This window comes from Arachis hypogaea, chromosome 7 (assembly GCF_003086295.3).
Source record: "Arachis hypogaea cultivar Tifrunner chromosome 7, arahy.Tifrunner.gnm2.J5K5, whole genome shotgun sequence".
Lineage (NCBI taxonomy): Eukaryota > Viridiplantae > Streptophyta > Magnoliopsida > Fabales > Fabaceae > Arachis > Arachis hypogaea.
This window is the reverse complement of record NC_092042.1, coordinates 79,651,082-79,665,067: the sequence shown is the minus strand read 5'-3', so window position 1 is coordinate 79,665,067 and position 13,986 is coordinate 79,651,082. Positions and strand designations below refer to the sequence as shown.

Genomic DNA, 13,986 nt, shown 5'->3' with positions numbered 1-13,986 from the left:
CATCAATTAGTCTTAAACTAACACCATTGTCCATCTCCAGATTTTCCAAAATCATGTCAAATAACACAAATAGCACTGCAATTGTATCTGCAGTTGCATCTGCTGCAGCCTCAGCTATGGTTATTCGAAGCGTCGCGAACGAATTGGTTCCTTCTGAGGTTCTAGAGTACTTTTCTTCAAAATTTTTCAATCTCAGGCACTACTTCTCGTCGCAATTCACCATTGCGATCGAGGAGTATGAGGGACTGATGTGCAACCACATGTATGAGGCTGCAGAGGTCTATTTAGGCACCAAAGCCGCTCTCGCGAGGCGCAGAGTTCGAGCAAGCAAATCAGGGAATGATAAGAGTCCAGCATTCAGCATAGACAAAGATGAAGAAATTTTCGATGATTTTGAAGGAGTTAAGGTAACTTGGAGATTTTTCCGTTATTTTGAGCAACGTACTAATAGAAATCATTATATTAATGATTTCAATGGTTCTTCCAAGAGAGAAGTAAAGTCCTATGAACTAAGCTTTCACAAGAAACACAAAGACAAGATCTTCAATTCATATCTTCCATTTGTGTTGGAAAGAGCAAAGGCTGTTGAAGAAGCAAACATGGCTTTGAATCTTTACACTGTTGGCAGTGAGAATGAATGGATTGGAGGTGTGGAATTTGGCCACCCCATGAGTTTCAAAACTCTCGCGATCGATGAAGATCTCAAGAACAAGATCAGTGATGATTTGGACAAGTTTGTGAAAGGAAAAGAGTTCTATAACAGAACTGGCAAAGCTTGAAAAAGGGGTTACTTGTTGTATGGTCCTCCTGGAACTGGAAAGTCGAATCTTATCGCGGCCATGACAAATTATCTCAATTATGATCTCTATGACTTAGATCTCAGTGCTGTTCCTACCAATAGGGAGTTGAAGAATCTGGTCCTTAACATGTCCAACCGTTCCATTCTTGTTATGGAAGATATTGATTGCACTATAAAGCTGCAGAACAGAAAAGAAGAAGAAGAGGAGGACAACATGGAGAGAGTTAAGAAAGAAAGCAAGGTTTGTGTTTTTGTTTCCTAACATCAAATCAGTGCCTAAGAAATTTTTAGTCACACACTTTAATACTCGATAAGCACGGACACTTTGCTGAGTTGTCGTGTCCGTATGTCGGACATATTTCAGACACACGACATTTACCGTCGGATACATGTGTCTGCTGTGTCCAACCGTGTCTTAATAAAAAGCAAAAAAATTCTTCTTCGGACACGCTTGGATATACCTAAATACCATTACGTGTTAGCGTGTATGTCCAGTTTTATTCTTAACAAATATTTTTGAAATAAATTTATAGTATATATTATTATTTATTAAAATAAAAAATATTTTAAATACTTGATATAACTAAAATAAGGCATTAAAAATAATTAAAAAATTAATTTATAATTTAATATTAATAAAATATCAAAATATCATTACAATTTATCTAAAAAATACTTTATATTTTATATATATGCATGTCCCCATGTTTTATAAGATTTTAAAATTCGCGTGTCAGTGTATCTTATGTCGTGTCATATCCCGTGTTTGTGTTAGTGTCCGTGCATCATAGGATAATAGAAATTGATTTATCTAATTTTTTACTAAAATTTGATGTGAAAATTAATTTTATTAACAAAATAAAATGTTAGAGACTAATTTGATAATTAAAATTTATTGAAGATTAAAATATTTGACTAAAAATTTTTAAAGTGTCTGACTAAATTTTAGAGAGTAATTTAGAGTATTACACTTAATAAATGTTAAAAATTCAGTCCAAACTTTCATGCTAAACTGAAAACATATGCATTTATTCATGTCCATCAGAATCTCTAGCTCATGTCAAACTAAAAAACATAGTTTATGATTCTCTAAACAGGTAACACTATCAGGGCTATTGAATGCAATAGATGGTTTATGGTCATGCTGCGGCGAGGAACGAATCATGGTGTTCACGACGAATCACAAAGAGAAGCTTGATCCTGCTCTTCTAAGGCCTGGAAGAATGGACATGCACATTCACTTGTCATACTGCACTTTCTCTGCTTTTAAACAATTGGCATTCAACTACCTTAGAATCTCACATCACAATCTCTTTCAAGAGATTGAAGGGCTCCTAAGAGAAGTGCAGGTTACTCCAGCAGAAATTGCAGGAGAGCTGCAAAAAAAAAATTAATTCTGAAAATTGCCTGCCCGATATTGTTAAATTCTTGCACAACAAGAAAATGGTGGAGCAAAATGAGCCAAAGTTGAGCGTAATCATGGAATAAACTTAATTATAAAGTATTGACATGGAGACAATATTGTCAAAATGGTTCAGATCAGACTTTGGAAATGAATCATTTACTCATGGTAGAGAGGTGCCACAGGCACATATATCCTATGGCGGTGGTGTATTTTTCTTTTTTCCGTTTTTTTTTTTGTCTGTATGTGTAACCGTTGAAATATGAGAAGGATATTATTTTGGTAGATAAGCATTAGTAGTTTAGATTTTAGATGATGCATTTATAGAGAATAATTGAGTAGATACTCTTTATATGATTATATGTTTGGTCTTCTCCTTGTAACACACACATATCTATACACTATTAATATATAAAAAAGTATAGGTGAATAATGAAAATATTAAATAATGTAAATAATAGATATATTGAATGTTTATTTTATTAGTGTACAGATAATTATTTTAATATTAAAATTTAAAAAATTAATTTGGAGGTATAATATATTTTTATTTGATTAATGATTGTTCATATTATTCAATAAAATTATTGTTTCCCTAACATTTCTCTATATATTATCTTTCTATTTATTTACTCTAATATTTCTGTTCAATAATTACGAATCTTAACATTTAATATCAAAATTGATGTGATCTAATGTAGTTAGATAAACTATCTACAAAAAATCATATCTGCAAATTTTACGTTCTAAATATTTATATCTAAGCATGAAAAGAATACATTATAAATTATATATCTTTTAGAGATATAACTTTTAGAAAGTTTATATGTCATTATTTTTTTATTGAAAAAAAGAATTTTGTCTACTTTCAAAACTAATTCGACATTATCATGCCTTTTATTATTGTCTAATCCAACCAACGACCACACCTACCTTACATTATCGAGGACACTGTCAGAAAATTTTTATAATGGGGTAAAATTTTTATAACATGACAATAATTTTTATAATAAAAATAATATATGTATATAAAAAATTAAATATTAAATTTTTTATTAATTATTATGTATTTGTGTATAAATATATTATTATTTAATTTATTTTTAATGTATATTTTATATTTTAATATATATTTTATATGAGTAATTATTTTTTATATAGATATAACATAATTATTGTTATAATTATATTTTATTATTATAAAATATGATTAGCCTTCAAAATATTTAATATACCAATTAAAATACTAAAATAGTAATTTAAATAATAATCTATAATTTAAAAATTCTATTGTTTTAGATTTTATATTTTTAAAAAATTATGTAATTTTTTTTAATGCTAACATCAAAATTTCTCCCTTTCTATATATATTATTAAATAATTATTTAAAAATTTACTTCCCAACACAATTAGAAGCAGATTTTTATTGGTATCCATAGTTAGAAAAGTTATTTCAATTAATGTAATTGCTACGCAAAAATTAAAGCTAATTTCAAAAGAAGATAAATAATACTCTTTTGAATTGATTTTTAAGAAATAACATTAATTTTGTTTAAATCTGAGAATTGATCATTCTAACGAATATCTAATATAAAATTCTTAAATTGACAGTTAAGTACTAAAAGTTGAGTAAAAAATTATTGGTTACCTATACTTTTCTATTATTATGAAATCAAATTTAATAATCTAATGGGAGCAAATAAATATTATTATCATATACTACTAAAAAGAATTTTAAATTATAGTGGGAGCACTTGTCTCCACAATGCTTTACTTGGAACCGTCCCTGATCGAGGAGTTAAGTTTTAAAATAGTTTTTAAAATTTATCTGTAACTCAAAGTGTCTTTCAAATTAAGAATTATTCAATTTTGTCCTCAAAATTATACTCTAAAATTCATAGTAGTTTCTCAATCAATTTCTGTCAAAGCTGACCATAAAAAAATTAAACTGACACTCCAAAAATAACGTTGTATTAGATTTTGCATGCTTTTGATTAAAACGATGTCGTGTGTTGTGTTTGATATAATTTCACTCCATAACGTAAAAATACTAACTTATAACCCTCTTCCCTTCATGGACAAATAAAGACTCTTCTTCTTCTCCTACTTTTCAATTGCGCTGAATTGAGCAGCTATGTGGTACGATTTTTCTCATGAAAAAATCGAGTCGATCATGGTGTACGTTGCTGTGCTGGTCTATTGACACGTATTGTCTCTTTGTTAAGGTAAGGATTTGGAAAAGAGAAAGATGCAGTTCAATGTGCTTTATTTTTTCTTCGGTTCCTTGACTCTATCTGTTTTAGCATTTTAATTTGGTCTTGCTTCTTGCTTTTGTTAGGACATGTGTGCTGATTTCTTTAAATTATGTGCTAAGGTTGAGATAATATTCAATTTGGTTCTTGAATTTGCATATTGAATCTCAACTCAGTCTTTAAAATTTTAATTGTCTTTATTTAGTCCCTAAATTTTGCAAATATGACTCATGTTAGTCCTTGAAACAATTTTCAATGTATAGACATTAATAGAATGCTGTTATGGATAAACGGACCCCACGTTAAACTCTGTAAAATGATGTTATTTTGGTTTTGACACTCAAATAACTCAAAAACAACATCATAAGTGGTGTTTATTGAAACTTTACCTAACAAAACAAGTGATGCGACATCATTTTTGAATTATTTGAATGCCAAAACCAAAACTACATCATTCTACAAGTTTTAGTGTGGTATTTGATTGTCCATTTCAATGCTCCATTAATGTTTTTGAACTAAAAATCATTTAAGAGACTAATGTGAGGCACATTTATAAAATTTAGAGACTAAATAGAGGTAATTAAAATTTCAAGAATTGAATTGAGACTTACCTGCAAGTTGTATTAACTTGTTAAGGTTTGATGCGAACTAATTTTTTTATTATTAGGGTATAATTTTTCGTTTGATTAAGGGTGGTATTTTATGATTCATCTCAGTTGAATAGTGGTATTTATTTTATTTTGATTTGCACTGTTTGTTAGGATTTAGGGTCCGTTTGGAAAATTTTAGAAGTAACTTTTTTTAATTTTTGACTTATGAAAAGTAGTAGTATTAATGTCTGGTGTAATTTTTAAAATTAAATTATAACTTTTTAAGAAACTATTTAGGAACTTATAGAGAAATTAAAAAAATGACTTCTCTCATAATACTTCTACTTTTCATCACATTTCTATAAAATAAGCACTTTTAAAGTTAAAAATCTAAACACAAAATAACTTATTTATAAATTACTTTTAACAGAGTCATTTATTATTTAAGTTATTTTATTAAAAGGAACTTAAGTGTAACTAAATGGTATAAGATCAAGGTTAGTAAATGTTGGAGATTCAGTTTTATTAGATGTGGTTGATCATATAGATACTAATCATGCCCTTTGTTGGATTGTAGATGGATGATGATCTGATTACCATTATATATCACTATGGGTTCTTTTACACCAAATCCTGGTGGAAGTTTGGAATATTCTGAGTTGTCTGGGTTGGATGTAGACACTCTTGATATCTTCACAATTCAGGACTTCCTCAAGCAAATTGGATATGATAAAGTGAGTCAATGTTGGTGGTTGGCTCTGAATAGGCCTCTAAAAACTGCTCTCCAAACTTTCATCCCTGATAAAAAGCTTATGGAAATGTGTTTTCATACCCCAAGAATAACCCAGTTCAGGGAGAGAAGACTAAAGGCCCTCAGATTACTAAACTAGCAGCATCTCCAACGCTGTTAATCAATCCAAATCCATTGGAGTGATGCTTGTTCAAACTTCCAACACCGTTATTACCGCTACCCATCACCATAATGAATTCATCTTCTATAGCTCAGCCAATAAACCAGATGAAAAGAGAAGAGAAGGGAAGGTCTGCAATATAACTAGCGAACATAAATTGGGGGTTAGGGATTTTAAGGGAGAAAGAGACTAAATAGTGACAGGAATCAATCCACCTTAATTTTTTTATGGTGTGTGTTGGATGAAAAACTGAGAGAGTACTGTGAATCTTAGGGTGCAATTTCAAAAATAAAATTAAGTAAGAAAAAGTATATGGAACCAACTAATAATCAGCTAAAAATAGAACAACATAATTAATTATAATTAGTTTTATTAATTTATAATTTAATTTGTTTTTTAAATTATTGTTGACCACGTTCAAAACATAATACGCTAGTGATAGGAGAGAATCACGAAACAGATGATTTGATCATTCATTAGGTAGTTCCATATAATTAATTATGTTTTATTAATGCGTAACACATGAAACATAGAAATCATATCCAAAACCATCCAATTTACAAGAAAAAGAAACATCCGTATGCCTATCAGTAGCAACATCCGGTTAAAGTTACCGATGCCTCTAGTTTATCAGTTGGCTGATTCTTGGCTTATATAGAGTTGGTTCCTAACATTATTGAGTAAGGAATTATTAATTTATAAGATCACTTTAAAGTTTAACTTCACCTTAAACACTTACACCTTTCTTTAGCCTTCACTCTTCAACATATTTTATTTTTAACAAGCTTAATGTTTAGGAAACTTTTGTTTGACATAGTTAATATCTCACCATATTAAATAATATCTCTTATAAGTTATTTTTGTGCCAAATTTTATTCATATTATTTACACTAGTAGCTCAACATGATCAGTCGCTTTTTTATTATTTTAGGAAGAAATATTTTTAAATATTTATTCAAATAATTAAAAACTCATTTCAACAATGATAGAAGATAATTAAATTAAAGAATAAAAATTTATAAATAATTAATAGATATTGGTAGGTTCATTTTTAAATGAATTTTTTATTCTTGATGTTACTGAATTATGCGAATTTAGTCTTAAAAAAAATTATCATTTCAATTACCTCAAATGTTTTTAAATAAATTTAATTCCACCCGTTTTGTTAATAAAGAATTTTTGTTTAATTATTCATTTCTTTAAATTTAGTTTTTTTTTTCAAAATTAAATAAATTGACAAAGTCAAATCATAACATTTTGAATTTTAGATAAAAAAGGGTTTATATTTAATGATATATCTCTTTTAGTTATATATAAAAGGAGAGCAGTAGATAGTTCCTTACTCGACAAGTGTCTAACCTGTCTGAATGATACATGGCACACTAAAGAATAAGGGTATCAAAGTAAATAACTAAATATATATGTAGAATAACAAAACTTGAACATTTAGTGGCAACCTTTTTCATAAGCTACTGTATTTCAAAATTCAAAAACTCAAATTTCTCTCCATCGTTCTCTTTGCCTGCTGGTACAGAAGCTCAGTACCGTCACCGAAGTAAACGCAAAAACTTTTCTCGCAATGCAAACAGAGGAACCGCCGTTAGAGACTTTTCATCTGTTTCCAAAAACCGAGGCTCGATCCATAAACAGTTTCTTAGCAAAGATGGCTGTCGTGGCTTATGGCCGTCACCGGGAAAGCAATCAGCGATTGGGCTCATCACCGTCGAGCAGCAGAGATGAAGAATAACAATCCAGAAGTGATGATGGCTGTTGATGCAGCATCGAGGAGAAAGAACAGCGACATCGGCGAGTGGTGTTCCTGCCAACACTGAAGAAGGAGTGGCTAGAAGCAAGTTGATGACACGGTGAAGAGAACGAGAGCTCTGAGATCCTACCATCGACGGTGTTGCAGAGGTAATTTTTTTTAAGTAGAAATTTATTTTATATTTTCTTAACATGATGTGATTCACTCTTATTCACAGATGTGGCTTTTACCATCGTTAGCTTTGTGTAGTGTTTAATTTTTTTTTAATTGATGCGCTCTTTCTAATGATAGAAGCTAAGAGGGCTAATAAAAAATTGGAATCGAGCAGAGTAGATGTAAATGTTAAATGGTTTTAATTTGCTTTGATTTGGTGACTCAATGTTGCTGCATCTAGATTCGGATACCATGAATTAAACGTTATATTACTCTTTTGTATATCTGACAATGAATTCATGAAGGATTTTATTTTCTTCTACTAAATGGAGGGGAGTAATTAATAATTAAATTCTGCTGCATGTGCAGCCTGCAACTGAACACTGTGCTAATCCGAAGACATGCTTCTTTCATATTCTCTTCAAGGTTTGGTTTATCGATTATGATCTCTTTTCATATCCTCCTAACTTAACAATTTGCTACTTCTTTGGGGGATGTTATAAGAATGAGAAACATGTAACACTTTGGATGATATATGGGCAGAACAGCTATAGAGAAGTAAAAATTTATTTCCTTTCAATAAATTTACAAAGTTGAATCTTTGGATGATGTAGCTTCTAAATATATTACAAGCTAATTATAACTATCAGCAATGAATGGTTGGGCATACTATAGACTTATTCTTCATTTCTTAATGGAAATTTGTAATGCACATTTCTAAAATGGTGCAATTCTCTTGAAGAATTTCCATACTTTGATTCTTGATCAGGTTAAAAGAAATCATGCTTTCATGTTCAGCTCTGTAAAGAAGGTAATCAATACTGCAATGCATTAAAATGGAAAATGGACATCGGCTCCAAGAGTTCTCAAAGACAAATTTGACTGTCTTTTATTTGGTAAGCCTTTTAAGGTGCTAATTTTTCCTTTTATTTTTTTACTTGCGTGATTCATTCTATTGTCTTTTATATAAATTTATTTGGTTTGATGGTTGGCAAAAAAGTCAAGGTTTAAGTTTATCATGCTCTACACAACTCTTACTTACTATATTAAATGTTAAGATGTAAGGACAAAACTTATGTGAATTTACATTAGTGTTTGATCTTGTAATTTTTATTTATATTTTCTTTTATTATCAAACTCATAGTAAAACAAACTCATAATGAACCTTTTATTTTTTCTTTTATTTTGCCCTTGCACGATAAGCACTTCATCATTTCCACCTTTTTGAATCTTGATTTTCTTTCAATTCTCAAATTAAAAAAAAAAATATCTTATTTATATGTTGTTTTCATTATAAATTATGATACCTATTGAATTTATTTAGTTCATAAACAAATAAGGTGTAAGTAAAATTTTACTTAGAGATAATAATTTAAATTGTTTTTAGTAGTAATTAACATGAAAATGATGAATACTACTACTGGATCAATGATTATGTTTTTAATATAAGTAAAAGTAAGATTTATCTTGATTTGACCATCTAATCAGATAGAGACATAGAAGCAAGTATAATAAAAGGATTTAACCTAGGTAGTCAAAATTGAATAGTGCTTTAGCTAATATTTCAAATAAAAATGTATCACTACAGCTCAAGGATAAATTTGACCACACATATATAAGACCAACAATAGTATATAGCTAATATCTAGCATTGTTTTTTTCACTAATTAAGGAAACTCACGATTATTGTGCGGCAACTTTATATGAGATTGTATAAAGTTTAGTTTAACCTATTTCGTTTGAGGATAAGTGTGTGCTTATTGTTGATTTAGGTCGTAATTTTGACTCAAAGGTTCATAATCGATTTTCTGAAAAAAAAGAAGTTTAATTTAGTTGGAGTGTAGAGAATCTTAAAAATGTGTTAACTTTACATATATAGTGAATTTACTAATCAATCAATTATATATTTTGTTTATACATAGGAGCCTATAACATGATCTCATTTCAGCTTGCATCGATTATATACATATATGGATAAATCTTGATGAATTATCATAGTATGTGATGAATTTGAAAAACTCTAATTTAATTTTGATGATGAATAAATATTATTGAAATAATTAATTACAAAATTATAATTTGATTTTCATTAAACATATGTTAATTAATAATTTTGTGATGCAGGTTTTAATTGGGCCGAAAATAAAATTCTGGTGCAAGCCTAATTATATAAAAAATATTCAGCCTTTGGTTTGATACAAAAATTATATGATGAATATGGCTGAATTGATTACTATGTTACTTGGGCCAAATTAATTTATTATGGTTACAAGTCCAAGTTAAACATGCTTTCTTATTTGCTCAATGCATGATCCGAAAAAAATTCATCACGAAAGCAAATGTTATTATTGGGCCAGATTAAATGTTGTTGCAACTAAGCCCAATTTTATAATTGATAAAAGTTCCTCATGCATGATCCGAAACTAATGAAGAAAGAAAACAAAATTGCTTCCAACGGATCCAAGAAATGCAATTTATCCAAATGATTGCAACTACTTGGTAAAAATAAATCAATCCTCAATAAAACATATATAAAGATAAGGGTTAAAGGTATAGCAATCAAATCAAACCCATAATTGAATCGAGTTATTGAAAATATTTTAACAACTTGCAAGAAAGGAGATAATCATAGGTGAGAACATGTAATTGAGCAATCGAACCCTCACCGGATGTGTATCCGCTCTAGTCACTCAAGTGTATAGGATTGATTCACTTGATTCTCCCCTAATCATGCTTTCCAAGATTTTTTTTTCATCTAACAATCAACATTTATTCAATGCATGCATACAAATATCATGAGGACTTTTCCATAGGTTGTAATGGGGTTAGGGTAAAGGTAAGGATGCATATAGTCAAGTGCGCTTGAAATTTGAATCTTTGATTAACCTAAGCTTCCCACCTAACCTATGATAACCTATACAATTTTAATACAATACCTAGCTACCCATTTTTCACGTTTTCACACACTCATGAATTCTCTTTTTGATCACCACACATATGCATTGATTTTTATTGAACTTTACTTTGGGGGAATTTTGTCCCTTTTTTATTGCTTTTTTTTCTATATATTTTTTTCCTTTTATTTTTTTTCTTTATCACTTTTTTTAAAGTATATACAAACGTATCGATGCATGTGGTTTTACATATTTAATGCATGAGTATGTACCTAATTCCCAATATTTTCAATAGAAATACAAAAACACTCTTTTATCTCACTCAATGTTTCCAACTTCCCAAACTTAAATGATAAACACTCTCACTAGCCTAAGCTAATCAAAGATCCAAACAAGGTACATTTATTGTTTTTCACTTTAAGGCTTGTGATGTGCTAAAATTAAGAACAAAAGGGGTTTATCATGTCTCAAAATTGACTAACAATGGAAGATAAAAGGTAAGTCTATTTGGGTAAGTGAGCTAATTGAAACAATGGCCTCAATCATATAAGTGTATTCATACACAAAATAATGGACATAAAAAATCAAAACAAATCAAAGATTACAATAATAGAAAGAGAGTAATTCACACAAGAATGAAAATAGTGGTTATATGATGTAACCACACAATTAGGCTAAAAAACTCACATGCATATGTGTTCTTAGCTCAAAACATGTTCCACAATGTATAATTCAAGCAAGTTCAGTGAATTTTTTTTTCTCAATCAATTAGAGTGCCCTATAGATAAAATCCTTGGAAAATTTTATTATTTTGGCTAAGCATATTATTATATATATGCAAAATAAGAAAATACATCTAAAAAATTCATAAAAGACCTAAAAATGAAATGTGGAAGTGATAGGATTAGAAATTTGTCACCCAAAAATGGCTGATCGGTCGGACGACCTCCCCAGACTTAAATGTTTACATCGTCCTCGGTGCATTCAAAGATGAGCAAGGGGGTACGGTGACTTTTCGGATTGCCACCTTCAGCCAGTGGATCAACCAGTGCTGCGTGTTCTTTCTTTTGCTTCCCTTGAGGAGACTGGATGTAGGCTGCATTGCACTTAGCAGCTGAACCAGGATATATCTGGGTGTAATCTTCCTTCTCTACTACTCCATTTCTGTTTCTACTGCATAGGAGCTAAAATCAAAAATATCTCGTGCCAAGTGACGAGACAAAAATAAAAAGTCTCGTGGCTAGGGACGAGACAAAAACAGAAAAGTCTCCTCCAAGACTAGAAAGTGTAATTAAGTAAAAAGGAGGCTAAGATTCAACCCCCCTTCTCTTAGCCACTGAAACCATCAATTGGTATCAGAGCTTGGTCTCAAAGAGATCAAGCTTTGCAGCTTGGAGAAAAGATCCTCATGGCAGAAAGCAGTGGCTCAAATCTGGTGTCCTATAACCTTACAGAAGGACAGTCAAGCAACAGACCGTCTCTTTTCAATGAAAAAACTTCACCTATTGGAAGGAGAGAATGAAGATCTTTGTGCAAGCAGTAGACTACAGATTATGGAAGATTATCCTGGAGGGTCCTCAATTTCCGATCAACACAAGTGCTGAAGGAGTAGTCACTCTTAAGCCTGAAGCAAGCTGGACCGAAGAAGATAGAAAGAAAATAGAGTTGAATGCCAATGCTGTTAATCTACTCAACTGTGCTATCAGCTTTGAGGAGTACCGACGGTATCACAATGCACAACGGCAAAGAAAATCTGGGATAAATTACAAATCACTCATGAAGGAAGCACCATTGTAAAGAAGACTCAGATAGACATGTTAAACAGGGAGTATGAAATGTTTACAATAAAGGAAGGAGAATCCATTGATGAACTGTTTGAACGATTCAACACCATCATTGTGGGCTTGGATGCTATGGGAATAGTACATTCCGATTCTGTGCTTGTGAGAAGAATGCTGAGATGTCTCACTAAAGACTGGGAAACAAAAGCTTTAATTATTTCTGAGAGCAGTAACCTTGATTCCATGACACTTGATGATTTGAGAGGAAACCTTCTTGCTTTTGAAAACACTTATTTGAAAAAAGAGTCAAAAAAGAGAGGAATTGCTTTTTCTTCTGTAACTAACTCCCTGGATGATGAATCCAGTGATAACTCCTCTGAAAATGAATTTGTGTTGTTTACCAAAAAATTCAGGAAAATGGTGAAGTTCAAAGGCAAAGCTGCAGCTCAAGGAAAATGAAGAAAGACATTAGCAAAGTAACTTGTTACAACTGCAAGGAAATTGGACACTTCAAATCTGACTGTCCCAAGTTAAAGAAAGAGGAGAAGCAAAAAGGGGGGAAAGAAGAAGAAGGGTCTGATGGCATCATGGGAAGACTTGGAAAATGACTCAGACAGTGATGAAGAATCCAAGACCAAGTCATAGCCTTGTCTCATGGCAAATCATGTAGATCAGGTATGCCTAGCATCCAAGAGGAAGGAAAATATGTGGTATATGGACAGCGGATGCTCTAGGCATATGACTGGAAAGACAACCTTCTTCATAAAGTTTGATGAATATGATGGAGGACTTGTCACTTTCGGTGATGATGGAAAAGGAAAGATAGTGGCCGTTGGAAAAGTTGGTAAAAACTTTTCATCTTGTATAAATGATGTTCTTCTTGTAAATGGTTTGAAACATAATTTACTTAGTGTAAGTCAATTGTGTGATTTAGGATTTGAAGTAATTTTTAGAAAATTTGTGTGCTTGGTTGTTTGTGAAGAAACTGGGGATATTCTTTTTGAAGCTAAGAGATGCAACAATATGTATGGATTAACTCTTGAGGACTTGAAAGAACAAAATGTAAAATGTTTTACATCTCTTGAATCTGAAAAATGGGTATAGCATAGAAAGTTAGGTCATGCTAGCATATACCAAATTTCTAAGCTAGTGAAGAAAAATCTGGTTAGAGGAATTCCTAAAATTAAATTTGATAAGAATCTTACTTGTGATGCTTGTCAATTAGGCAAACAAGTCAAATCCTCTTTTAAACCAAAAGATGAAATTTCAACCAAAAGGTCATTAGAGATGTTACACATTGATCTTTTTGGTCCAACTAGAACACAAAGTCTAGGAGGTAAACACTATGGTTTGGTAGTGGTAGATGATTATTCTAGATTTGGTTGGATACTTTTTCTTGCTCATAAAAATGATGCTTTCCATGCTTTCTCAACTCTTTG

At 30.8% G+C, this 13,986-nt stretch overlaps 2 protein-coding genes and 1 long non-coding RNA gene across 3 annotated transcripts; all 3 read left to right on the top strand.

Moving 5' to 3' along the window:
• Positions 1 to 2,620, top strand: LOC112701671 (AAA-ATPase At3g50940-like). The gene is made up of 2 exons (XM_072198642.1): positions 1 to 1,040; positions 1,897 to 2,620. The coding sequence occupies exon 1, from the start codon at positions 54 to 56 to the stop codon at positions 777 to 779; it is 726 nt and encodes a 241-aa protein (XP_072054743.1). The 5' UTR covers positions 1 to 53; the 3' UTR covers positions 780 to 1,040; positions 1,897 to 2,620.
• On the top strand, positions 840 to 2,193 carry LOC140172989 (AAA-ATPase At3g50940-like). Its single transcript, XM_072198882.1, has 2 exons — positions 840 to 1,040; positions 1,897 to 2,193. The coding sequence occupies exons 1-2, from the start codon at positions 840 to 842 to the stop codon at positions 2,191 to 2,193; spliced, it is 498 nt and encodes a 165-aa protein (XP_072054983.1).
• Positions 2,621 to 7,438: 4,818 nt separating the features above from the next.
• On the top strand, positions 7,439 to 9,004 carry LOC112704156 (uncharacterized). The gene is made up of 3 exons (XR_003154805.3): positions 7,439 to 7,868; positions 8,242 to 8,298; positions 8,642 to 9,004. It is a non-coding gene; the product is annotated as an uncharacterized lncRNA (long non-coding RNA).
• Positions 9,005 to 13,986: the final 4,982 nt, after the last annotated feature.